The sequence below is a fragment of the Natrix helvetica genome (assembly GCF_964273705.1).
Source record: "Natrix helvetica genome assembly, chromosome: 1".
NCBI lineage: Eukaryota > Metazoa > Chordata > Lepidosauria > Squamata > Natricidae > Natrix > Natrix helvetica.
The window spans coordinates 294,482,822-294,510,234 of record NC_138548.1 but is presented as its reverse complement, the minus strand read 5'-3'; the positions used below and the strand labels follow the sequence as shown (position 1 = coordinate 294,510,234).

At 41.3% G+C, this 27,413-nt stretch overlaps 4 protein-coding genes across 6 annotated transcripts in view; 3 read left to right on the top strand and 1 right to left on the bottom strand.

Moving 5' to 3' along the window:
- Positions 1 to 249: 249 nt before the first annotated feature.
- NICN1 (nicolin 1, tubulin polyglutamylase complex subunit) lies at positions 250 to 10,456 on the top strand. Of its 2 annotated transcripts, none has more exons than XM_081935863.1 (7): positions 250 to 371; positions 1,308 to 1,450; positions 2,751 to 2,939; positions 5,312 to 5,425; positions 6,702 to 6,773; positions 6,966 to 7,070; positions 7,732 to 10,456. In XM_081935863.1, exons 2-7 carry the CDS (start codon positions 1,319 to 1,321, stop codon positions 7,771 to 7,773), a joined length of 654 nt encoding a protein of 217 aa, XP_081791989.1. In that variant the 5' UTR covers positions 250 to 371; positions 1,308 to 1,318; the 3' UTR covers positions 7,774 to 10,456. The 2 variants fall into 2 exon arrangements, with proteins under 2 accessions (XP_081791989.1, XP_081791990.1); XM_081935864.1 differs by lacking the exon at positions 250 to 371 and adding an exon at positions 410 to 729.
- Positions 10,457 to 12,135: 1,679 nt separating this feature from the next.
- On the top strand, positions 12,136 to 21,142 carry AMT (aminomethyltransferase). The gene is made up of 9 exons (XM_081971005.1): positions 12,136 to 12,274; positions 14,307 to 14,474; positions 16,647 to 16,727; positions 17,676 to 17,807; positions 17,955 to 18,033; positions 18,242 to 18,387; positions 18,674 to 18,854; positions 19,321 to 19,476; positions 20,152 to 21,142. The coding sequence occupies exons 1-9, from the start codon at positions 12,179 to 12,181 to the stop codon at positions 20,328 to 20,330; spliced, it is 1,218 nt and encodes a 405-aa protein (XP_081827131.1). The 5' UTR covers positions 12,136 to 12,178; the 3' UTR covers positions 20,331 to 21,142.
- A 471-nt stretch (positions 21,143 to 21,613) lies between these two features.
- Positions 21,614 to 25,142, bottom strand: TCTA (T cell leukemia translocation altered). Its single transcript, XM_081971016.1, has 3 exons — positions 24,827 to 25,142; positions 22,702 to 22,756; positions 21,614 to 22,569 (listed from the first exon to the last, which is right to left on the bottom strand). The coding sequence occupies exons 1-3, from the start codon at positions 25,062 to 25,064 to the stop codon at positions 22,527 to 22,529; spliced, it is 336 nt and encodes a 111-aa protein (XP_081827142.1). The 5' UTR covers positions 25,065 to 25,142; the 3' UTR covers positions 21,614 to 22,526.
- Positions 25,143 to 25,235: 93 nt separating this feature from the next.
- The window catches only part of UBA7 (ubiquitin like modifier activating enzyme 7), a 69,918-nt gene continuing 67,740 nt past the window's right edge, over positions 25,236 to 27,413 (top strand). For both annotated transcript variants that reach the window (XM_081970985.1, XM_081970984.1), the window contains exon 1: positions 25,236 to 25,847. The gene's annotated coding sequence lies outside the window, so the exon portion shown is untranslated. The remainder of the gene's footprint in view (positions 25,848 to 27,413) is intronic.

Below are 27,413 nucleotides of genomic sequence, written 5' to 3'. Positions count from 1 at the left end.
GCTTCCCGTTAGAACCCTTTGACCAATCAATGCGGCTGACGTGGCCGACTGCTCCTACCCTCCAATGGCGGGCCAGGAGAATCGCATGTATCGGCCAATCGCAGAAGAAGCTACCGTGTTGCCGTAGCAATGCGGGATCGGGTTATGAAGCGGCCATTTGTGTCCGATTAAAAAAAAGGGCCGGAGCTGGCGTTGGACACGTCGCTGGTTTCGCTATAGAGTTCAGGTGGCAAGTCCCGCCTTTTCGGGGGAGGGGCGGGTTTCCTGGGCCTTCGGGAGGGCGCGCTACGTCACCCGCGGTTCGAAATGCGACGCGAACCTTAGCAACGAGGGTTCCGCCTCAGGAAAGCCTCTTCGCGGCAGCAACCGCGGTAAGCGCGGGGCGCTCATCCTGGAAGCGGCATTGAGTTTACAGACGCCGGGAGCCGTCCTTCAAGCGGGAAGGAAGCGGGTGGAAAAGACAGGGCGTGTGTTCGTAACCGGGCTGGCCGGGAGCAGACGAGTCGTTGTGTTCCCAAGTTGTGTGTGTGAAGTAACGGCATTGGGCGGACCCGCTCTTGGCTGCCTTTCCCGCATGATGGAGCTTTGGCCGTCGTCTGTCTGTCCGCCGCTAGTGCGGGCTAATGACGTTTCCCTTCGATAAGCTGGCCGACAGCCCATCTGCCCTATTAATAATACAGAAATCAGCAGGGTCGGAGAGGGTCGTCGTTGTTTAGTTTCAAGGGATAGGTAAGATAGGCGTAGATTTCCGGCTGTCGCGTTTATTTTAAATTCTTCATAACTAGTTAGCGGCATCAGATATCTGAAATAACCGCTTGGGTGCCTTGACTGAATAGGATTTCCTGGCACAGTGTCCTGTGTTTTACGAAAAGCGTTAGAAGGCTATATAAATAAAAATATAATCAATAATAAAATAACAAAAACACTTTGATTAATGGAAAAGTTATAGCGCTTCTGTGGAAGTGTTTGCATTTTCGAAAACTTCCTCATCCAGTAAGGGTGAAAAATAGCACTTATATACTGCTTCACAGCCCTCTCTAAGCGGTTTACGGAGTCAGCGTATTTCCCCCAACAATCTGGGTCCTCATTTTACTGACCTCGGAAGGATGGGAGGCTGAGTCAACCTTGAGCCGATGAGAATCAAACTGCTGGCAGCTGGCAGTCAACAGAAATAGCCTGCAGTACTGCATTCTAATCATGGGGAAATGGCAGAAATCCCTTTAGCATAGGATGCCTGTATGTAATATAGTGAGGTAATGGTTGTGATTGTCCTATGCCACTTTATTGAAGCTGTTATTTTGTTCCAGAGGGAGGAACCATGGCATTGGAGCCAGTCCCCTGCACCATTAAGAACCCAGTAGCACTGCAAGTGGGAGACATGAAGACCGAGATAGGCCGGCCTGGTGTTCTGGTGATTGATGTTTCATTTCCACACTCGCAGACCACGCATGTAAGTGTGAAAGAAAAGCAGATGTCAAGGATGCACAATGGATAAAGTACACTGGTCTACAAATTTTGGGAAATTATCAACCTCCGAGATAAAACATGTTATTTTTATATATTTTGATTAGATGAATTAGAAAACAGGTGATAAATTGTCCTGGGTGGCTAAAGTTTTCAAGAGATTTCACAATAAAGATTTATACACAGGCGAGTATATTTGACTACAAGGGAGGGAGGTGTCTAATTGCCATGATGCCTCGTAACCTCTTGACAAAGTACAGTAGAACAATAAAAATGGTACCACATAGAAGTATATAAATTTATCTTCACATTGAGACCAGCAAGGCAGACAACTATGAAAAACATGTGGAAAATTTGCTTAGGTCCTTAGTGAAAACATGCCACTGAAAATTCACTTCTACACTTGCATTTAGACTATATTTAGGCTATATTTAGACCTTTGAACTGTGGGGCAGTGAGTGATGAGCATGGGGAAAGATTCCACCAGGATATTGCAGGCATGGAGAAAAGATACCAAGAGAACTGGAGTTCATCCATGCTTTGCCAATTACTGCTAGAATCTCTGCAGGGATGATCCTTCACAAGAGAAAAGCCAAAAAGCACAGTTTAAATACTGAATAAAGATGGAACCTTGTCGTTTAATCCAATGTTAGAGCTTGTCAGTTTTTCATGCAAAAAGCATGAAAATGTTACATGAAAAACCAATAAACGAATGGAAAGTTATGTTATTGGTATCAATAGACATAAATTTATAATGATTGGTGTGGCACCATTCTCACTGCTATATCACATTTTGCAGAAAGGTTATGAAGCATAATCGCACACACCCTTTGCAATTTTAAATTATTTTGATGCAATTTTGACCTGAAGCTGTATCTTAGAAACTGGAGCCAATTTATACTCAGGACTTAATTGTTCTTTATTAGTAACCTAATTCTAGTAAAATTAATTAGTAATTAGTAAAATTAAGCTACTTTCATTTCCAAGGTCTTCTCCTTGTAGACCAATGTTATTCAGAAGCTGAAATTGATTTAAATCTCATAGGTAAGGTTATTTGTGAGCCAGAAGTTCCTATTCCAAAATTTATATATCTAATTTACTCAATTGATAATTCCAAATCATAATTGTTTCCCTTTGCTTCTATAAGCAATCTTGCATTTATTTAAAACTTATTGCTAGAGACATTCTGAGAAACAAAAAAGTATGTATGAAATTTTTCTCTATATTCTCTTCACTGTGTACATCTTGCTTGCTGTGGATTCAATCAGTGCTTGTTTTTATTTCAGTTACAGGCAGTTGCATTCAAAAATTACTATACTGCCTTTTTAACCCTTCGAGTACAGCGGCGAAGTTCTGCAGATGGTGGGAATGAGAGCCCTTCCAAATGGGTTACTTGTCTACGTAATTTTTGTTTGATGCCTAACCCACATACCGAGGAGGGTTCCCAAAACTATTTCTCTATTTCCAGACATCAGGTCAGGATTTCACTTTCTACTGGGGAAGTGGGAAATTTCATTTGCTCCAAAGGAATAGGTCTGGAAACAGGTGGTGAAACAAGAATAATCTAGAAATTAAATGTCCTAACAAGTATTATGATTGGAAATGTTTCCACATGCAGAAAGGAAATAGTTCTAATGAACTTCTTTAGGAAAAGTTTCTCATTATGAAGTATAAGAATCCCTTATATCTCTTCTGCATAAAAAAGGAACTAGTGGGGTTTGGACTTTAAAGATTTGACACACTCAACATGTCTGCCAAAATCTACAATAATCATTCCAGTCATTGATCAGTTTTACTTTTATTTTACTGACTGAAGATGTAAAAAAAATGTTCAGATATCAGTGTGAGGGAACTTGTTCTACATTGCGTTCCCTAACTGTCCATTTGTACATTTTTATTTTCTCCCCAAATGCCACCTTTCACTTCTCAGCATTACAGGTGTTAAAATTTTAAAAGCCTGTCTGAGAGTATAAAATGAGCATTAGAATGTTTGCATAAATAAATACTGAGAAATTCTTATTTTTCACCTTTATTGGGAAAGGTGGGATTTTTTATTTTATATTAACCTCTTTAATGGGATTTTCCACATTCTGGGTTGTGACAACATCATTGATAACTAAGTTGAGTAAGAATAGTGTTAGCATTCATCCCTGTATCCCTTTAAGTGTCAGAATGTTTTCTGTTAAATGACTTACTGGGGTGAGTCTTAACAGTAGCTACATTGTGTTTCCATCATCAATTATAGTATCTAGCTACTTTATCTTCTTTTGGCCTGTGTTTTAATGAGCTTTTTTTTTTAAACATAATCTGCAATGATTTTTTGGTGTGTGTGTGTGCATGCCATGTTCTTTAGCTTCCTTATTAAAGCTTCATGTGAGTGGTCTGATTTTATTTAATCTTACATCAATAGTATGCACTCTTATGTGTAGTCTATGGTATTTTTTAAACAATTTTCTTCAGTACTACAATGTAAAAGCATTGTAAAGTTTTTTTCCTTAATTCAGCCTTTCTGGTGGTCCAGTTCTTTCAGCCACATATTACAAGTAGAACAGTTATGGCCTTGACAGTGTATTTGTTCTCAGTGTGATATCTCCACATTTTAATATTTTGTCTTAGTCTATGATATTTTTTTCAAGTAGTAGACACATTTTTATTTCATATCTCTAGCTGCTATTTTTTTTTCTGTGTTTATAGCAGAATATGATTTCAGCTTCTGTGGGATGTGGGTCAAGCTAACTGAGTTTTCTTGTTGCCTAAAATGAATGAAGAGTGCATTCTGGAACATGGCCAACATTCATTTAGTCCAGTGCAAAGAAGGTGGTGATGGGGAGTGGGGTAGGTAGGATGTTCCTTGTGGGTATAGGCCAGCGATGGCGAATCTTTTGGCTCACGTGCCATAAGTGGGGGGAGCACAGGGGGGTCATGTGCAGGCATGCTGCACCCATAATGCAATGTGTGACCCCCCAGTGCACATGCGCTCACTACAGGAGCGACCCCCCCATTTTTGCATGCTTTTTTCGCCCTCCCCAGGCTCCAGACGCTTTATAGGAGCATGGGGAGGGTGAAAACAGCCTCCCCCACCCCCCCCCAGGAGCCCTCCGGAGGCTTCAGGGACCTTCAGGAGGCTTCCCTGAAGCCTCCGAAGCAGTCAAAATGACCCTCCAAGCAAACCAGAAGTCCGTTCCTGAATTTCCAGTTTGCCCGTAGGGCCGGGTTTTTGCGCTCCGGAGGCTTCAGGGAAGCTCATGAGGACCTCCGGGGGAGTGGGGGAGGCTCTTTTCGCCCTCCCCAGGCTCCTATAAAGCCTCTGGAGCCTGAGGAGGGCAAAAAATGGCTTTAAAAAAGGGTGAACTCAGCTGGCCAGAGTGCGCAAGCGCGCTGGCCAACTGACAGGGCAGTGCCTTGCGTGCCCTGACAAATGGCTCCGGGTGCCACCTGTGGCACGCGTGCCATAGGTTCGCCATCACTGGTATAGGCAGTGGCTGAGGAAAGAGAAGGCAGTGGGAAGATGGGGAATGGGCCAGTGGGATGTGCCATGCTAGCTGCTGCTAAGGAGACAGTGGGACCAGGTTAACCCCACTACGGGTTTATGGCTTTTTTTCCCTTCTAAACTGTAGCTTATAAAGAATGGTGTAGCAGAATTTCCTCAATGTGATGATTTGTTCCTGGATCTAAACAAAATGTTATTATTTCCCTAGTGCCAAACAAAATTTATCAATGTTTCCCAATCACGTAATTCCATAATAGTAGTATGTAGTAATACTGTAATTTAATTTTATTATCAAAGTTTCTGTTAATTATGTAGGTGCATATGCTTCAGTAATGCTTTGTCTTCATGTTTTGCTAGATGCTTTGTGATGTGGATCAGGTGTCTGCCATGCGTTTCATCCTGCGCCAACCTTCTCCAGTATGGTTGCATTTTACAATCGAGGAGCTGCAGCTTTTTTCTTTGTGTCAGAAGGTACATATATTCAGAATTTTGTCAAAATATGATTCTTTAGCAATTGTTCTGATTCTCCCAGGATCCTTGCAGTGACTTGCAAACATGTTTAAAAGGTGGGAAACAACATATGTTGGTAAGTTGCAACTGCGGTATCCTATATCATTGGTCAAACTGGCTGAGGATGCTCATAGCTTTGATTCACAACATCCGAAGGGGTATCTATTCCCAACCATCCTTATTCAGGTAGTCCTCGCTCAATCTGTCCTTTGCCTCACCCTTCCTGTTGCTGAAATTATATTGCCTTTGATGTGTAGAAGAGCAGCTTACTCTCTTAAAATCTCTCTCTAATCTCTCCACTCTGCAATGGGGAAGGGGGTCAAGCAAATGAGACATTGACTGTAGGATCTCTTACTTTTTTCTCGCTCCCCCAGCAGATTGGAATGCAAGGAATTTCAAGAAAGTACTGTAAGCTGTGTGTGTAGCAGGCTTGCATCTTCCAGGCCCAGGTGACTAGTATAATTGCATTGCTTTTGATGCATTAAAGAGCAAACATATTCTCTTTCAATCCCTTTCTCTGTCTGCTCTTCAAAGGGGACGGGAACCACGCATCAGGCGAAGGACAACACATATTGACTTTAATGGTGATGAACAAGGGATGTTGTGAGGGATGTAAATAGGCCATAAAGTTATTTTTTCAGCACCATTGTAACTCTCAATGGTTGCTTGATGAATGCTTGGTAAGTTAGGACTATTTGTATTGAAGTGAACTTGTTTATTTGCTTATTTGTTAGCTAGTTACTTGCTTGTGTCATTTTGCGTTGAAGTTGAACTTTGACTCAAGGGTTTTATTTTTGTCCACATATCTCTGACATCCATAGAGCAAGTATGATAATTACTTCTTTCTGCCAGATTCATAATGCACTAATGATAACATTATTTATAATTAGTAATGTTGAGGAAGGTAACTGCCTGTTTTAGTGTGCACAAGACCTAGTATTAATATCAACATACAAACTAGATTGAAATCTGAAGCTGACATTGGAGGGTTTTTTCCTGAAAAAGTTTTTTTTTTCAGATAAGGAAAAGTTGTACTTTGTAGCTCTTACTTCTTATCTGCAAGGTAATATAATTCCTAATGGTTTTATATACTTGGAAACAGTCAAAATAAATACCTTTAAAGGTAAATCTTCCTTATCACCCGTTCTAGGAAAGTGAATGGTGAAAATGGAGTGTGGTGTGTATATTGCCTGATTTTGTTGTGTGTTTCTCTTGGACTGCCTTCTCCTTTTTACAGAGTCCTCAGAAAGGCTTTCCAGCTTGGCTTTCTCATCCTTCTCCTCAGGAGCAGCCAACAAGCCTACACGATGTAAGTATTATTACTGAGATAGTATTTTTTCTCCGAGAATAGACATATTTCTTAGCAAAGATATATAAGCTTAGTCTGGTTGCAGATTGTTAGCAGCTCCTAGAGAGGAGCGACTTTCAGACAAAGTTGTTCTTGCAAGAGCAAAAGCAGCAGAAAACTGTATATATGAATATAGTTATTCTTTGCTTTCAGGGACTTCCTGATGCTGACAAAGTGTCTTCTGAACTGCAGCAAATGTGGATTTTAACGGAGATGCTCCAGGCCAACCAACCAGTAGCACGGATTGGGCGCTTTGATGTTAGTTTCTCTATTCTTCTGCTTCTTGTCTTAGAAGTGTAGTTACTACTGAAAAACAGTCAGAACCTCTAAGTACTGCAAGTGGATAAAGTACCCCCCTTTCTCTATACAAAGCCTCTTTTAAGATATTTACCCACAGGCCATCTGTGGTAACATCCAAAGACCCTTACTGACTTGTATCTATAAAACTACAGTAGTGGCTGCTAAAATGCACAGAATGATGATCATCCTGATTGGAGGGGAGGTGTAACCCATCGAGTATGCAATTGCTATTTACATGACATGTTCCTTTATGGAACTTAGACTGGTTTAGCATTGTTTTCCAGGTTCACTTGACACAAACTAAGGTAAGAGATAATAACTAGTCAAGATTCACCATATTTTACGTTGTCAATTTGAATTGGTGTAATATTTTCCCTATGGTCCTTCCAGTGTTAGGGTACATATTTTAGCAACTCTGTTCATTAACCATGTTTGTTTGGGCTGATGAGAGTCCAAGACAGTTAAACACTACTCGAGTCCCAGTTCAGCTTTTCCCCCCTAGATTACATTGTCTAAATAGGGAGAGGGGAAGAAGAACACAGTATTAGGCCTATGCAAAAAAAAAAAGGGGGGGCATTCTTCATTGTGCTCAACTTGTTGTTTCTTATGTGTATTTCAGATAGAGGACTCTTATGACCTTAATCTACTTTCTTATACTTGAATGGTTGCAAGACAAGAAGCAAGGCTTCCAAGCAGGGCTGCATTCTGCACTGTAGTCTGGCCTGAGCAGGAAGAAGGAAGATTAAGCAGGAGCATGAAGATTAAGACTTGATTACTTCTGTGTTCCAGTTTCAAATTTCCAATAACTATCCAGTTAGGTTCTGGTTTCAGTTCTGTGGTAATCTGGTTTTCAAACCTATATCTTGCACTGAACCCTGGAAAGTTAGATTACCTAAGGTGAAGCTGCCTAATTAGGGCTGTTTCTCTCCTGATCTCCTTTTTCATGCTGCATGATATATGTTTCTTTTTAAGGCAAAATGAAATATATTCAAGAATCTAGTACTGGGAGCATGGAGGACAGAAATCCTTCATTTTTCTAAAAAAGTGACTTGAGATATTGTAAGAAGGACGAAAAGACTCCGAATATTGAGGTCCTAAGACTGAAGAAGGGCAATTTAAAAAAATGCTAGATACAGAGATGAATGTGGCTGTCTACCTCATAATTACAGAGTATTTATAAGTCTTTTCATATGTATGTAGACTTCAAAAAGAAAATGTTGCATCACGCTTAAACCATGACACTAGTATTCTTGGAGGGATTGAGATGGTAGAAAGCTAAGTTTTATCATAAATTTTCTATCCCAATATGCTATTAATATGTTTTCTCATATGTCCAATGAGTGTTGAACTTGCTTAAATGAAAGGGAAAGTTTGGTTCATTTTGTCTCATGTCAAAAAACTTTAAATAAATTGTATCTGCAAAGCATATCTGAAAACCACCTTTTGGAGGTTAGTTTTACAATTACCAAGGAGATATTTGAGCATCTTCATTCAAGCCACTGAATGACTTACTATTTACTGGAATAGCATTGCATGATTTCCACAGAAAATAATTTTCGTTATGAAGAACAAACCTTGTTATAGTATGGACATAATTTATAGTTGTCAGAAGGACCAAACTGTAGAACAATATAAATTTCTGCAGTGGGATGTGTGTGATTTTTTTAAAAAAAGTTTTACATTTTTGAAGTAACTGTACAGCTTTTTCTGTATATCTATTATGCCCTTCCTATTATTTATTATTTATGTTAATTATTTATAGTTGAAAAGGATCATAATAGACTTCTAATGCACTCTATCAGGATTATGTATCTCAATGGGCTATTTAGGCAGATTTAAGGGGTCACATAAATGAAAAGCTATGTATTATATAATGACACACTGTAAACACATGGAAAATACTTCTGATCCTAAAGGCAGCATGCAAATTTTTGTTAAAGATACATATGGAATACATGCTTTAATTTCTTTTCTTTGAATATAGTTTCTGGGGCAAAAAAATTGGACCTTTGAGGCTGATTCCTTCCAGCCATCCGATGGAGATGGTTTCATTACTAGTGGCATTATTAGTAAGAAATCTGCCTTCAGTCCTATCAAAGTTTGCTCTGTTTCCTGCTATGGGGCCGTGTATTTATTTCTCCTTATTGGCAGGAAGAGGAAGAGGCTATTCCGAGAATTGAAGTGGAAGGAAACACTGCTGCCATATAGTTCCCAAGTATATATGAGATGAAAAACAAAGTAGCAAAGAATGAGATGAAGTCTCAAATTATCTGCCCAATAAAAAAAAGTAATGACAGATCTTTCACCTATTGTACTCTTTACTTTAAATGATTACTTCTGAGTAATTTCATTTTCCCCCAACTGTGATTCTCGCATTTATGTTGATGTTCTACTGTACTCTATGGTTCTGAAATAATGTTTGCTTCTCTTCTCTTTTAAATGTTATCACAGCAATAGAATAATAATTGAAACAACAACTAGTAAATATTCAGATACCTATAATTTCAATACTGTGGACAGACTAATCGCTAGGTAGAATGTTCACTTTGCTAATTGTTGTTGGTTTTAAGGTGTTTATTAATAAGTCTATATTACATTCATTAATTTCACATTCTGTATAAAATTCTTAAACACCAAATGCTGAAAATATAGACTGTCATAGTTTGCAGCAAGATGCCAGTACTGTACTAAACATGACAGCAAATTTGTGCTTTTGTTTACATGTATTTGAATGGATAATACCTGTTATCATTTTTTATTATTTTATATGTGTGCAGTTCTCAGGTATTACATTGGTAATAACCTAAGATAGTAAACTAAAAGGCCATCAAGACTAATAGCATCAATAGCCTGACTTAAAGAGTTATTTGTCCATCCTTGAATCTCCAGAAAACTATACCAGCATGAAATGCACTGTCTCAATTGCATTCCTGAGCTTAGTGGATGTCTATTTTTCAGCATTTATTTTTATATAGGAACCTGCATCCTGCGGGTGTTAATGGCTTCTATCTTCCATGGCTGACCTAATGATTGGAGATAATGGAAGTTAAAGTCCAACTCAGTAGGTGTAGAAATTTCCCCCTCTTTGGCTTATGTCTTGATTTCTCAGAGATTTTGAATACTGAATCCCTACTGACATACTTTAAATTGTTTCTAGAGTTCTTCAGCCTATTCATGAATTAGTCTGATGAGTATGCACGGGTTCAGTAGAAAACTAATGTGGTTGGTTTGTATTTTCATTTCAGGTTAGCATGTTGTGTGAACCCAGATATGTTGATTTGTACACTAGTTAAGATATAGAAGAATAAATTATGGTTTTTTCTGAACTGGTTAAACTCATACAACACACACTGTCATAAATCTCAGCTTACGAATCACAAATGCTAGACAAACACAAAACCAAAACAACCTACATCATGGCAATGTTTGACTAGCTTGAATGGTATTGAATCCAGATAATTCTGGATTATTCAACAAATCATGAAAAAAACATGAGCTATGTGAACCCAGTTGTATAAAAAAAGGATGAATACCTTGCAGCCAAACACCTTGAAATGAGCTTGGTGGCTCCTCCAAGGGTTCCTTGTGTAGAACAAGGCTTAGGATTCCGGGCATCTATTGCCATTTTCATTACTGTCTGAAGCAGGCAAAAGTTACCAAAAATCTCTCCAAATAGAATGAATGGATATCAGACTGATAAATTCAGTTTGGTGTATATATGACAATTATCCATTTAGGTAGTTTAAAGAGTGATTGAGAAAGGTAGCATTCATAGGTGTTTGTGGGAGGTGTCAAAATCTGAAAAGATGCAGCACTGCAATCAACATTGCTGCAAATAAAAGTGGGGCAGGACTTCAGACACAACCCCACATCCTGCAACTTGCAGATTTTAAATTGGACTGTATCCCTCTCCTTATCCTTATGATGGTTCAGCTCATCACCAGCCTATGAGAAAGACAAACTTACTTTCCAAAAACCAGGTCCTGGAAAACTTGATGCTTGGGAAAGTTTTTGCCTGTCACAGACATAATCAATTGGTGCAGCATCCTTCTGATCATGACATGGGTACATAAATTTACTGTCAACCATTAATAACCCTAAGCCTAATCCATTTAGTGGGGGAAAATAAGAGGCAACTGAAATGATACAGTTTGTACAAATGGGAGAAGGAAAAATTGCCCTGTGCTGTCCTTACTGGAATTTGAGGATGAAGATCCAGCTAATCCAGCATTGTGTGTGTGGGGGAGGTGGCCAACCAGATGCATACAAGACACTTGGGTCAGGTGTTACTGCTTGACAGTTGGTAATAAGATAGTAAACTAAAAATTTAGACCATCAAGACTAGTAGCACTAATAGCCTGATTTAAAGAATTATCTGTCTATCCTTGAATCTCCAGAAAACTATACTAGCATGAAATGTACTGTCTCCATTGCAGATGCTGGAAATGAACTCTTAGTCGATGTTGGCCAAAAAAGAAGAAAGTCTGCTAACACCTTTTCCAAGTAATAAATTTTATTAAAAGGTTTAAGCTTTCATGATGCCTTTTAATAAAGTTTATTAGTTGAAAAATGTTTTTGGACTCCTGATTTTTTTCAATCATTGCTAATCTGTTTCAATTCATTGCCTCTCAGCTATCTTTCCTCTGACTTTGTCAAAGACTTAACAGATTTAACACACTTTGAGGATATCCTTGGGTGGTGTCAGAGAATGGGATCTGAAATTGACCGGAAAAAATCATTTTTAAAGAAGCAAAAGGTTACGAAAGACCAGATGTTGTGACCACGAGATGGTCAGAGACGTGTGGGCTCTCTCGCTCTGCCACGTCTTCTAAACGGAGAGGAGAAATGCTGAACAAACTGAGCTCTACATTACTGTACAGAAGCAACTTCTTTTAACAGCTGGCCTGGTCGACCGGGTTTGGGTGGGGTGGGGCGGGCCGTTCCTAGGAGCAATTTCCAGGAATGCGATCAACTACATTTCCCAGGCTCCTCCCGGGAGTCCAGAGGTGGGAGGGTCCGTAAATAAGATTCAGAGCAGCCGAGGGGGTGTTCGCTGGCGGGGGAAAATGCTGCGGGCTGGGGCTGCTGGAAGACTTTCGCTCCGGCGCTTGGGCTCCTTCGGGGCGATTGCGTGCGGGAAGCGGAGCTTTTCTTCTGGGCAGGTGAGCTGGTGGCAGGGTGGGCGGCAGCCGTGCGTGCAGTTGGGCTGCCCGTTTGTGGGCGAGCAGGCAAGGATCGCGCCGAATTAAAACTGCCGGTGCGAAACGGAGCTCCGTCCCTGAACTCCAGAAAGCTGCAGGGCACCCGTGCCTTCTGCGGAAGGGAGGGAAGGCAGGGGCAGGCGACAGAAAAGCAGCGCACGGCTGTATGCGTTCGTACGGACAACTGAGCTTAAGGGGGGGGGGGTGTTTCAGGCCTTTAGTCTGACTTCAACAGGTCGATTCACGCAAAACATATGATTTAACAAAGTACAAGAGAGAGGGCAGAATTTATTTCACGATGATGGATTGTATCCAGCCAGCCAGTTTTGAGGAGAGAGAGAGATAAGGATCGGGTACCTCTTTTCCCAGCATCTTTCCAAGTCAGAAATGGTTTTGTGGGAGTTTGGTGAGAGATTCCTCGAATACACCGTGTTTCCTGGAGACAATTAATTCCAAGAGTTGTGCTTTTCCGAATAAGGAGAAAAAGTAGCAAAAAGCCCTGAAACTCATCACCTATTTCCCATTTTCGTTTGCCTCAAGAGACACATTGCAAGAGTGTCTTGAATGTGAGAGGCCGCCATTGAAGGGTTTATTGTTCTAATTAGCAACTGTCACTGCTCAAGTATGGCAGGTCACTTTCAAAACACAGGTGTGGAGGTGGGGGGGGTGTCAAAAGCAGTGCTATCAACAGATAATACGAGTGAAGGAGAACGCCTTCCAGGACTGGGAACATAAATTGAAACATGAAGCTTGAGTTTGCTGGATCTTCTGGCACTAATACTTCCATAAATCAAAACAACACAGAAGACAGGCTGTCTCCTGAACAACTGCAGTTGTGAAGAGGTGGCTGTAGCTGCTGGCAGTGAACATCAGCCCACTTAAAATATTTGCTCCTGAATCAGAATCAGAATAGAGCTAGAAGGGGCCTTGGGGGTATTCTAGTACAGCCCCCTGATGCTGCTTCTCTCTTATCAGCCACAAGTAACTTACCTTCTGGTCTTCTGTAAGTGCAGTGGGGAGGATTGGATCTATGAAAAGGATGCTGAGAAGGGAGCCCCTACCCATCTTCAATCTATTTAAAGAATTTTGCACTAATTTGCATTTCCCATCTTTCCACTTATGGGCAATTTTACCCCAGCAATTGCTTTTCATAAATAATAGCAGGCAAAATGCCTTTCCTAAATTACTGTGTGAATTCTAGCATATTAACATGCAGGTTCTTTGGAAGTGGGCTTTATCTCTTGCCTTTTTTTACCGTTTCTGTACACCCAGATGGCTCACTCTCACTCACGAACCTATGGACAGGACTTCAGCAAGTAGGAAAGAGCAGAGGAAGGTACAAAGGGCAAGAAGGACTGCAGTCCTCTTGACAATGGACTTGAGATAACACATTGAGTAAACAAGTCTAATTACAAAGGTCGAAGGCAGCTTAGACAGACTACCCCCCCTGTCCTGTTCCCGCATCAGAAAATTGAACCAGCGGCTTGTCTTAAGCTAAGGCTGAAACAGTAGCAGATGTTTGGTTTTTTCATGGATAGCAAAGGGATTACCAAGATGTAATGCCTGGATTTCTGGGAAACTCAAAGCTACAAAAGAGGGCTTGTTGTTTTTGCAGTGAAGTAGTTGGGGAAAGGGTGTTCTTCAGAGGTGGTATTCTACCGGTTTGGATTGGTTCGCTCAAATCAGTAGCGGAAATTGTGGGTGGCCCCACCCACTTGCCCAAGCTCTACAGCATCCTATTTAGGCCCTTTTTCGCCAAAAGCGATGCACGGAAGGCTGTGCGCATGCGCAGAGGTGTTGCATACAGTCACATTTGCGTACCGGTAGAGAAGGTAAGTCAATACTACCCCTGGTGTTCTTCTTTCTAATTGGGCTGTGGTCAGGAATAGTTATGGTAGGATTAATAATGGGTTTCTTGGCCTGTTCTGGCCTCACTTCGTTCTGAATGATCACTTGGGAGTTTCTGGCAATCATCTATTGCCTTTGTCCACAGGAGAACTTGAAACAGACCCCTCTCTATGACTTCCACCGACATCATGGTGGGAAGATGGTGGACTTCGCAGGCTGGAGCCTTCCTGTGCAATACACACACAGCCACTTGGACTCCCATCTCCACACACGTCAACACTGTTCTCTCTTTGATGTGTCCCATATGCTCCAGGTAACGTCAGAGGGAGGCTTAAAAGTCACCACCTTCCTGTCTTAGAATTCCTCTCTCATGTCTCCAGTTGTCCGTTTCATCAGAATCAGCAACTGGATCTTAATTTAGCTAAAATTGAATTCATGGGCTGTGCTAAGCCATAATTTATTGAATAAACTACAACTGGCTTGATTTTCAAAACCGAATGAACCACATATATGATTTCACTTGTGAATCCACCATATTTTGATATTTTAGGAAACGGAAACCCCTTGTTCTTGAGAAACACTGCAATAGTTGGAGTTCTACATTTCACTGATATGTCACTGGCAGTGGGCCTTTGTAGGACTACTGGGAAGTGTTTTTTTCTATCAGGGCAACCTGGCCTACCCAAATATGGGATGGAGCATACTGTTTCCGCTTTCATCTTTCAGCCTCAATCCAGGAGCCTTCACAGGCAGTCGCTTTCACGACAAACTACTTTTGTGTTAAGTTTTGTATTTATTTCTTTGTTGGTAAATATAAATTTCAATTACTGGGAAGGTGCCTGGGAGCTTTCAACAACTACAATATTGGGGGGGGGGGCAGATTGCAAGATTTGTGGGGGGGGCAAACAATATATGCTTTTATATGAGAAGAGGTAGGGAGCTCTACCCAGTGCAGATACTATCTGTATCTGCTTTAATCCTGCCCATTTCTGGCATTTAAGTCCTCAACCAAAGAGGCAAAGTAACCTTAAAATTAAACATACACACGTCCGACCATGAATAGATCTATCAAAGTTCTATTGTGTCAGGGATTTTTGTCTAACTTTTATGTAAGCAGCATTACTTCCTGACTATACATTGCATGCAACCATACTACTACTTGAGGTGGGTTCACTTTTCTAGAGCTTCCATTACGAGTTATCTTGTTTTCCAACACTGGAATTAATATTAAAAAATTCTGTTCCTGAACTGGTTTTTTAAAATAGGTTGGTTGGATTTCCAAAACGGAGCAGAGTTGGCATAAGAAATCTGGATGGGACTACATTACAGAAAATCATTGTAAACTGATGGATTACTTTTGCCAATATCATTCCACTAGCTTTCCTCGCTTGAGATCATCTGGATATAATACCGCAGAGATTAAGCCTTCTTAGTTGCGGCACCTCATCATTGTAATGGTGTCTGCAGAGATACTGGTTTGCTTGGTTATGTCAGGCAAAAACATACATTTCCAAGGACAAGTAAATTATCTTAGAAGCCTTGGGAATTTCTATTATTTTATTTGGTCTTCTGATTTATTGTTCTGTTTTTTATAATTTGTGCAGCACAAATCTGTGGAAGGTGTAGGATAAGGGAAAAGTCTGTTTCCTTGCAGACATTTCATTCCCTGATTAGATAACATCACCAATGTTAGTGAGTGGGCTTTGCTCTTGGTTTATATGCAATAGTTTGCCTTTGTCCTGCCCTGCCCTAGTGTTGGTGGTGATGGTGGTGTTTTCTTCTTGGTAGTACCTTTATTAGTGTATTGTTTTTTGTTTGGTGTTAATCCTTCCTTCGCTGCTTATTGCCCCATATTATTGTTTATTACAATAATTACACAATTACTCCATATTAGCAGCTGGAGATGTATTCTGCTCTTTTTCTTTCCTTCTTAGCTTTTTTATTGTGTTGTTCGAATAGTATGTAAATTGGTTTATCTCTGTCTGTTGATGATTGATTTGTCTGAATACCACTTTCAGGAATTCCCTAGCATTTTTGCATTTAACTTTGTCTAAGATGCCCAGTTTCCCAGTTGAAAATATGACTGAGTCTGTCCACGTGTTATGAGATTAAGCAGTTTTTGTCTTGTCTTCTGTCTGCTACTTAAGTGTTCAGGGATGCTAGTCTTCTACCTGTCTGTCCTACACAGCAGCTGTTACAATCATTACACGGTATTTTGTAGATAACTTTTATTTTTTCCTTTTGGGCAGAAAACAATGCCCTAATCAAGGACACCACAGTTCAGCCCTCAGCTTCATAAATACTCTTAATTAAACCCTTCATGAATACCACTGACCACATTCACTCTTAAATGCTAAGTAGGCCCAGAAATTATGTCTCAGTATGTTGTCCTTGTTCCTACATGTCATGTTAATAATATAACGTCATGGACTTTCTTCCGGATTAAATGAAATAAAACATTTCTCTCTTTCTCTCTCTCTTACAGACTAAAGTGTTTGGCAGAGACAGGGTGAAGTTTATAGAAAGTCTTGTAGTTGGGGATATTGCAGAGCTGAAGCCTGATCAGGTACAATGGAACCAAATAGATCATTTGGAATATCCAGTCAATCGGATGGTAGATTTGGCACGGAGATATCCAAGATCAAACCTATCCTTAGTTAGTTGATCTTTGACAAATCTGGATTACTGTAACCACTTCTGATCACCACATTTTATGAAGAACATAGACAACCTGGTGCATAGTCAGATAATAACGTGAATGGTTGGAAGAACTGGATAGAATTAGACCAGTGAGAAGAATATCAGCTTAAGATACAAGTTTTTAACTATCTACAGGACCATCGTGATTTCTGCTGCTCTAGAGATCAGAAAATGTAGAACAATGTGCGGAAATTAGAAATCAGACTGTGGCAAAATTAGAAGCTCTTAATAGCAATGAACTCCTCAAAAGTGGAGTAACCTGATGCAAATATTTAAGCAGAAAATGGATTGCTATAATTGAAACCTCCATTATAGATTCTGCACTGAAGATGTTAAATTAACAGACTGCTAGTTCCAACTCTATTACATAATTCTGGTTCTCTATTTTTAAAGATATGAATAACTTAGATTGACTCTTCAACATCCAAAACCAATGTATTGAAGAATACAAAAGGGCCTTGCATTTGAAGAGTCTTGGTACTCTTAACTTAAAAAATTGAATTCATGCTTTAAACAATGGAGTAGTAAAAATATATTTCTGAAATATTTAAAACAAGGTACCATAAGCATGTCATTATGATGTTAAGAAATAAACGCTATGCATAGCTTATATAGAATTGTAACAATGGAATCTCATTTCACATTGCAGGATTAAAGGATATATATTTTATGGATTGGGATAGGGGATGCTCTTTTGGATGCCAGCTTTGATGCTTATTACATTTGTATCCAGTTCTCAGCTTCAGCGTCTCTTTCTTGAAAACTTATATGAGAGACCAGTAATGGAATTGGCTCAATTTAACTTTCCTTTCAGGGCACACTCTCTCTGTTCACAAATGAGAAGGGCGGCATTATAGATGATTTGATTGTGACCAACACCTCAGACCAGCACTTATACGTGGTCTCTAATGCCGGTTGCATGGAGAAAGATTTTGCCCTCATGGAGGTATGTTTCTCATTACCATTAATTCCCAAGAGGAAGGAGGAGAAACTGAGATAAGAAGAATAAAATTCTGTTACAGAAATAGAATAGACCAGGAAAACTATTATCCTCTCTGTTTTATCTTACTATTTTGTCCATTACATATTGTAGAACAAGATGAAGGAGATGAAAGCAGCTGGTTATGATGTACACTTGGAGGTATCAGACAATGCTTTGCTTGCTCTGCAAGGTAAATAACATTTCTTAGGACTGCCATTGGGAATCTGAGAAGCAACTTATGCAAATATTATTTCAACCATTGAAAGGTGAATTCCTAGAGTGCCAGCCGTAGATATGCAATATTGTATAGAACTAAATTTCTTCATTATACTTTGCTGAAGTTCCAGAACTACTTAAACTACATGCTGGTCTATTTTCTGCTTTTTTTCTGATGCCAGGTCCTGCTATGGCCCGTGTGCTGCAACCTGGGGTGGCAGATGATCTGGCTAAGTTACCCTTCATGAGCAGTGGGATAATGGCCGTATTTGGAGTGGAAGGCTGCAGGGTGACACGTTGTGGCTACACAGGCGAGGATGGCGTAGAGGTATTACACTGACAGCTTTTAGATGTGGGCAGGAATAAGGATCTCTGGGGAAAAGGCTTGCAATAGCAGCACATGGTAAGATGGCATCCAGTTGGACAAGCAGTTTGAGAAGAGACTACTGGTAAATTATTCTCCAATTAGAGAAAGGTAATGTGTTGATAGGGAAGAAATAATTAATGTCAGAGTGTCTGTTAAATCCAAATATTGGGATGATTAAAACACAGGGTGAGAAAATGTTCGTCAATAAATCACCACCAAATAAATTAATGTGCATTCTCATACCTAGATCTCTGTCCCTGCGAAACAAGCTGTAGAGCTGGCTGAGCTGCTGCTTAGGGACTCCTCTGTGTGGCTGGCCGGACTTGCAGCTAGGGATAGTTTGCGACTGGAAGCAGGTCTCTGTCTTTATGGGAATGACATTGATGAGAACACAACCCCTGTGGAGGCCAGTCTGGTGTGGACTCTTGGTAAGTACCCATCGGATTCTTAATTTCTTTTTGTCCCAGCCAAAGCCACACTTCCCAATGTCCGCCCAACCTTGATGGGACACGAAACAAAGATTAAATATCGGCAGGCATGTCTATGGAGCTTCTCAGTCATCCAGGTCCTGGTTGCCCCAAAGGTGCTTTTTCAAGAGGCAACCGGACTTTCTTGTTTTTCTTTGAAGACGTTTCGCTTCTCATCCAAGAAGCATTCAAGAGCTGAAGAAGCTTCTTGGATGAGAAGCGAAATGTCTTCAAAGAAAAACAACAAAGTCCAGTTGCCTATTGAAAAAAAGCATCTTTGGGACTATTGGCAGGAACTTAACCAGAGCATAAACGGGGTGGGAACTATATTGAGCAAGAAGTAGTTGTTCCTGAAAGGAGGATCTTCTGATCCACAATAAGGGATCCAGTGCTATCATGGTACTGTACTTTTCTGACTTTCTTCCAGGGAAGCGCCGTCGTGTTGCCATGGATTTCCCTGGTGCTTCAATCATTTTGGCCCAAATTAAAGAGAAACCGAAAAAGAAGCGTGTAGGACTGACTTCCACAGGACCTCCCATCCGGCAGCATGTGCCCATTCTTAGCCCAGAGGGCAAGGCAATTGGTAGGTAGTCTAATGGATCTGAAATCTAGATGATGATGATGATACCTGTTGGTGTGGTTGACTTCATACAGTGACTGAATTCACGTATCATGCCAAGCCAGGTTTGTGTAATGTTTCATTGAATATATCACAATCAGCTGGATTCATACAATACAACATACACATCCAAAATTAAATGATACATATTTACACATAGAACGTTATATAAACTTGAGATGTATAAAACAATTCAAATTTAAAATGTTTTGATCTAAAAACATAGAATTTTGACTTTGAATTGGACTGTTGTTACCTGGTAACAATCTGAACTTGAAATAACCATGCCCTGTTTGCTTGTTCTTAATTGCTACCTAAAGCACCATTTTTGTTCATTGCTCTTTGTTAATCTTTCTCGATAGAGAGACCGTAGGCCCTGTAATCTGAGGACTCTGCTTTGCACTATGCCACTATGCTAAGTGGTTTCACTAACCACTATGCTGGTTGAAATTTGTGGGAGTTATTCCAGCACATCTGGAAGGCACTATGCAAGGGAAGCAAGAATGTTATGCTATTTAATGGGTACTGGGGGAGGATAGTGTGGAAATCCGAAAACTCTTGTTTCCTGTTGTTTTTGTTAGGTGTAGAAATTGTATGCTCCCTATTGAGCAATGCTCTAGCTGTTTCTCTTTACACTAGGTGAAGTTACTAGTGGCTGCCCATCACCATGCCTGCAGAAGAATATTGCTATGGGCTACGTGGACAGTGAATTCAGCAAACTGAACACAGCCCTCACTGTAGAGGTGAGGAAGAAGAACCACCCAGCTCTTGCCACCAAAATGCCCTTTACACCTACCCATTACTACACCATAAAGTAGGCTGCTGCCAGCAGAGATTTTTTTTTAAATTTTATATCACATTGTATTAAAAGACAAGAGATATTTGACTCTATGGAGAGTCTGCTACTAAGGACAAATTGAGCCTAGAGAAGACTGTATCAGTCTAGGATTGATGACTGCAGTGTGAGGTGGAATATTTGAGATCTGATAAGCAGAAAAGTAACCTGGTTTTACTCCTCTCATCTGCTCGGTAGCTTCTTAGTTGCTGTCATGAGTCTCTTGGCTCAGATCATGCACATACAGTTGAATCTAGGCTACATTTTGGGGATTGGTTAGGCACATTGGAATTTGGAAAGCATATTCTGGACAGATTTACAAAGTTGGAGATGATCAGCAACAAAATTCTAATTTAGCAGAAGGAAAACTGAAGAAGACACTTTCCATTTTTGAACTCTCGTCTTCAGGACCTTGCCCTTTGACTCACAGCTGATCAGCTGTCTGTTTCCTGGGTAGATGGACCCTAGACTGCTATCCCTCTCAATTTTTATACTCTGAGAATGCCGATGAGCCCATTGGAATTTTTTTAAAAATAAATGTCAGGTAGTTAGATACCAAAGATACAAAAATCACAGAACTACTTATGAGCCATTTTCTTTAAGAAGAGGATTGTTAATTCTTCAACACATGTTTTGTGAGAATAGGCAGGAGCAGTGATTCAAGCTTAGGCAAATCCTCTTTTATTTCTTTGCTCTTTTTTCCTGAGCTGGAGGCTTCAGATAATATATTGAAACACAGCTCAGGGCACATCTATGAAATTTTCTTGGCAACAATAAAATAGTTCGCTGTTGTTATCTTTGGTAGATGTCATTTTTGCTTTTTGTTTTCTGGCCAGTTCTTAGCGCAGGCATTCCCTGATGGTCTTCCATCTAACTACTAGGCAGGATCAACTTGATCTAGTTTTTCCAAGGTCAGCTAGGTGGTACCATCCTCTTTGACAGACGGTTCAGAGCTACCTCATTCCTAATTTAATCCATAAAGGCATAACTTTTTGAAAGCATATGTGAACCAAAACTATGCAAACAGAAACAGGTTGCAGTATTTACAGGAGCTGATGGGGCAAAAACATTGTTAGCTTCCATTTAAAATTAATATTAGGTCCCTGGAGAGAAATTTAGGAGAAGAACATGGAAAAGTTGCACGCCTCCCTTTCAATTTTTTTAAAATAAAAATGTGGATTATTATTATTTTTTTGCTCAGCAGGTAGCATGGCCCTTAACTAATAAAATGCAGTTCACATGCAATGGCTACAATAACAACCAAGCTACTTTTGGTTTTTTTTTTAATTACATCTTTATAATCTGTATATTACAAACTCTGCAATACGTGGCAGCCCATGGCAGAGAAAAGAAAAGCTCGGTATTGCATCAGCACTTCTTGGATCACACAATTATAGAGCAGCTTCATCTCAGTCCTTCAACTCATAAGCACAATGGCTTATGGGTTGCGAGCAGAACTATTCCTGAAAGTGTTGAGCTCCAGAAAGTCATTAGCCCATACTACCTACAAAGCTGACAGAGGTAGGTAGACATTTTTTTAAAAAATGCCCAGGCTAGATTTCTCCAATCCTACCAAATGTAAAGAACAATTCTGAGAATCCCCAATGATCGGCCATATATCTTCAAGTTCTCAAGCTGTGGGCCAATACATCTGGCTACTGCTGACTCAGGCTACAGTTTCCGTTAGGCCAAAAAACTACTCAGAATAAGATGGCAACTGATGATTCATGCTCAACTGGAAAAATGAGCCTGTGTCCTTTCTAAGGAGAAGCTGGCTCAGGGCCAGAGGACTTCAAGAACCACAACAGAAAGAAATGAGGTCTGTGTCAGCAATTTAATGCTGAGAAAAGATAGGCCGGAGGTCAGTCTGCAGATAGGTTTGTGGCATGTAGAAGAACAATGGAAATAATGTAATTGGGGGCTGGGAGTGGGGAATTGCAGCTTCCCAAACCTGAGTAAAGCAATCCTGAGATTCAGAGCTTGGCAACTGGACGGATAGGAGCAGTCCTCACAGCACCAGTGATGGCCAGCAACTAAACCATAGCATGGGAGAAATGACAATTTTGATTGCACTTTCCCTTTGCACTGAATCAGCAAGGCCTCTGAGTGGGCAGGCAGCAAGCATCCCCATCGTCTGTGCTCCTGATGCGGCAGGAGCCTGGCTTGGTCACCTCTGTTGTTACTCTCGATGTGTTTTTGTATTTGTGTTGCTTGTGCTCTCCCTAAATTTAAAAAAGAAAATCCAACCACATCAAAACCTTCAAGAAATGCAATCGGTGTTTTTTCTGGGTTGATCGCCCCAAACCACTGATGCTGTTAGAACGATGGCCAGTTCCATGAATAAAACAACTCACCACATAGAAAAGTGTGAAGAGCCATCTGGAGTTTCTCCATTCTGTCCTCCAGCACCTGGAAAGAAGAAGAATGGGCAACTAAATCCTTCAGGTCCTATTCTCCTGCTCCTTTGGAGGACTTCTGTGTCCCTTTTGTCTTGCAAGATATTTACTGAAATGACTTTAAGGATACTCCCTGTTTCCCTAAAAATAAGCCCTCCCTAGATAATAAGCCTAATCGGGCTTTTGAGTGCATGCGCTAAAATAATCCCTCCCCCGAAAATATTGCAAGACAGCAGCAGCCATGAGGTGACCCCACTCACTGCCTCCTGCAGCTCAAAAATGATAAGACCTCTCCGAAAATAAGGCCGAGTGCTTATTTCGGGGGTCAAAAGAAAATAAGTCCCTGTCTTATTTTGGGGGAAACATGGTAGTATCACGATACTCTGTCCCCTAAGTAAGAAAAATAATAAAAAGTATGGGCATACAAAATCATCTTTTGTCAACGGACACAGTGGAAACTCTCCAATGTTCTCTTTGGTGAAAGAAGCAACAATACTGAGGGGCGGAAGCTGTCTCTTTTTTCTAGATTTGTGCAGTGCAGAATTAGTGTGTTCTTAAGAAAGTGCTAACCGTGAGTTTTTGAAACAAAGCTCTGGTATTCTTTCAGAAAACAACACTAAACCTGTTTTTATAAAGACCACAGAGAAGACCTGACAAGCACGAGTCAGGCATTATGTGGGGAATGGCCTCCGCCAAAGTCAGACCTCTCCAGTTCCCCTGCAGCCTAGCCATCCAGGTCACACCGGGCCGTTCTCAGTAACTGGAGCCTAAATTACACATCCATAGCATCTAATATGAATATTCTATCAAATAGAATAAAACTAGAATAAGGCCAAGTTAAATTAGATAATTAACTATAGACACAACCACCAAAATTTCACAGTAACTAATAATTCATTGCTAAACTTCCATAGCCCTGGGAAAAAATATAGATTCTGCAAAGTAGGAGAATGCTCACCTTTTACAATACGAGTGAAAGAAATACTTTCAGAACATTTACTCTCTCCCCCCCCCCCTGCTATGTCCTGACAAGATAGGAACATTTTGCTCTGTGATCAACTTCTAGACTATTACGATATTCATGGCCAATGTCCTCACAATTGGGGAAGGGTTGTTGGAGGAGTTAAGACAAAACTAGTTTCCTTGGAGTTGCACATCCACAAATGTCAATTTAATAATGCTGCGGAATTCAATGATGCCATGTTTCTCTCTGCAGAGTGCACATTAATCTTAGAAGATGCCTCAGTATCAGAAATGGTTGATCACAGAGAGAGGACACTGTAACACCTGTTGCCAAACCATTGTGCATACTTTTTACAAATGACTGGGGGGAGGGGGGGATTGGCAACAGAACTGAACAGCAACTAGTTAAAGACCACTCAGGAATGAGACAGAACCCCACATCCGATATGATTCCTTCACCGCCTTATTGCTTCTCTCCCACCACCAACCACAGGTCAACTCAGCTGCCAGAGGGGCTGGAACAATCGACCTGGCCTGGCAGAGGGCTTCTGGCCAGGGCTTCACCATTAACTCTTTGGGGCAATGTAATGGGAGGTGGGAATGACCTTGGGCAAAGACCTGCAGCCAAGGGAACAGTCCAATAAAAGGCAACTTAGCCTGCAGCAGGCAGCCATGCAGACAAGTCAAGTGGCTCAGAAGAGAGTCAAAAGACTCTCCTTCCCTAGTTTCTTGAGCTGTAATGGGGATCGGGAACGGGAAGGTGAGGAAAGAGACATCTGTTACATAGAGATATATAGAGTCGCGCGATTCCGCCAATGTAACCTTGCAATAAAGTAATTGTGCAATAAAGTAGAATTATCTGGCTGTGCTTCCTGTCTGCTCTCTCGCAAGGCTGCCAGGCAGCGAGTCAAGATCGAACCCTTCCCTGCACCGGGTTCTCCAAGCGGGGGGGCGGGGGCCAACACTTGGAGGGTGACCTGGGCTGATCTCCAGCCCGCACCACCCAAAGGGAGACGACGGGAGCCCCAGGAGCGAATCGCGGGTGCGCGCAGGTGGGGGGGGGGCAAGCGGATCGGAGGTGGACTCAGGGCAGGGCAGGGGCTTCTGCGGGGAGCCCTACCTTGCCGATAGTAGAGGCTGGTGACGGTGTTCCCGTAGACCCTCCAGGCCACCTGGATGCCCAGCAAGCTCACCAGCAGCCAGAGCAGCAGCAGCTGGAAGAGGGCGGCCCGCAAGTCCTGGGCCTCCCAGTCCGACAGGAACTCTTGGCCGAGCCAGGTGAGAGCCCGCAACACGCGCGTGGGGGCCTCCCACTCCGCGGAAGCCGGGTCGGTCCCTGCCTCAGCCTCAGCCGCCATCAAGCCCACCCGCCGCTCGCACAATGGCGAGACCCACCAGGGCTCAGCGCTGCGCCACAAATCCAAACAAAACTGTCAGCGGCTCCTCACTGCGCATGCGCCGGAGGCAACTTGCAAACCCCTCCCCGCAGAAAAAGCCGGCGTGTTGTTCCTATTACACGCGAGCTCGGAGTTCCTTAGGTGAGGAGGGACGGAGGGAGCCAAGTCTCCTGGCCGAGGCGCCGCGCGGGGTTCAGGGACCGGCACAAAAGGAGCCGTATGATGCGATCGCACGCAGTTTTCCCGAAGTTTACTTATGTTATTCTTGTTATTCAGCGATTCCCTGTATTTTACACAAAGGTTTTTAGCGCCGAGAAGCCGTAGAAGGAAGGCAAGCCTGCGCGACCTTCAACGAAGAAAAAGGGGCCAAATGGGGTTCGTTTGGAGAAACGTTTAAAAGAGCAAATTCAGTCGTTACATAGTTGCATTATACAAGCAACTTTAGTACCGCTAGGTACTACAGGTTGTCAAGAAAAAGGGAGGAAGGAGAAAGGAAAGAAAGAAAGAAACCGTGCCTCAAAGCCATTTTAAAGCACCGCCTTTACTCTTAAGAAAACTCCCGTCGGACCTGCAGCGCAAAGAAACCCGAGCAATTGTTATCTATTCCAGCTTAGTTTCCGATCGGTTTCGCTTTCCCTTTCCTACTCTTTGCCAAAAGGAGGCGGGCTTTGCCACATTCCCGGGTTCTTCCGACCGGAGCTGCTGGATTTCGTGTTGGGGGAGAAGCACGAAGTGTCTGTGTGGGTAAGGTTTTTAATTTTCTCTGAATGGCAAAACGTTGCGCTCTATTGCTGTGAAGGTATGAATGGCTGTGGGACGAGCTAGAACGAAAACCTTCATCAGCAAACCCAGGAGCGTCAGAGGCGCTCCCCGGAATCCAAGACAATCCAAGACAACGTAGTCGTATTGAAATAAAATAACATTTAAGAAATTATCCGAAATTTGGGGTTTTCTTAACGTGAAGTTTTAATATCATCGTTAAACGATGTGCTAAACAAGGGTAGGACTTTTTCTGTAAAGATACATGTTGTTGTTGTTGTTGTTGTTATTATTATTATTATCATTATTGTTATTATTGCATCAACAGAATTGTATCACAGCGGCCAGTTGTTTCGCTGGATTTGGCATTAATTACTAGTCGGGCCCCACCCAGGGGCCTAGGACGTCCTAACGTATTTTCGTAATATACGTGCAGATCCAAGCAGTGCGGTTTTTTTGCATTTGACTGATGGTGATTTTGTCAAGTTTTAACTGTTTTAAATGTAATTCCAGTGCTTTTGGAATAACATCCAGTGCGCCGATTACCACTGGAATTACCACTGCTGGTTTGTGCCATAATCGTTGAATTTCAATTTTTAAGTCCTGGTATTTCGTGATTTTTTTCATGTTCCTTCTCGTCGACCCTGCTATCACCTGGTATTGCGATGTCTATAATTGTAACCTTATTTTTCTCAACCAGTGTGATGTCTGGTCTGTTATGCGCCAGTATTTTGTCCGTTTGTATACGAAAATCCCATAGGATCTTGACCATCTGATTTTCGGTGACTTTTTCAGGCTTATGTTCCCACCAGTTTGTTGTTGTTTTAATATTATAATTTTTGCACAAATTCCAGTGGATCATTTGTGCTACTGAATTGTGCCGCAATTTATAATCAGTCTGCGCAATTTTTTTACAGCAGCTGAGTATGTGGTCAACAGTTTCATCAACTTCTTTGCAGAGTCTGCATTTGGCATCATCAGAGGATTTTTCGATTTTGGCCTTAATGGCATTTGTTTGGATAGCTTGTTCTTGCGCAGCCAGGATTAGTGACTCTGTTTCTTTCTTTAATGTACCTGTTGTTAACCATAACCAAGTTTTTTCACTGTCCACTTTATCTTTTATTTTTTTCAGAAATTGACCATCCAATGCTTTGTTCTGCCAACTATCCATTCTTGATTTTATCACATCTTTTCTGTATTCTTGTTTTGTCTGTTGGGCCTTCAGTAGATTTTTGTTCTTTACTTCGATTAATAGATGTTCTTGACTTTCTTTTAAATAAATAGCCAGTGCATGTTTTTCTTCTTCAACTATTTGCTTCACTTGTAATAATCCTCTGCCACCTGATTTTCGGGGCAGGTATAGTCTATCAGTGTAACCGCGTGGATGTAAACTGTAGTGCATTGTCATTAGTTTCCTGGTTTTTCGGTCCAAAATGTCCAAATCAGCTTGTGTCCAGTTAACTATACCAGCTGTGTATCTTATAACTGGTATTGCCCAGGTATTTATGGCCTTGATTGTATTTCCACCATTTAATTTAGATTTCAAAATTT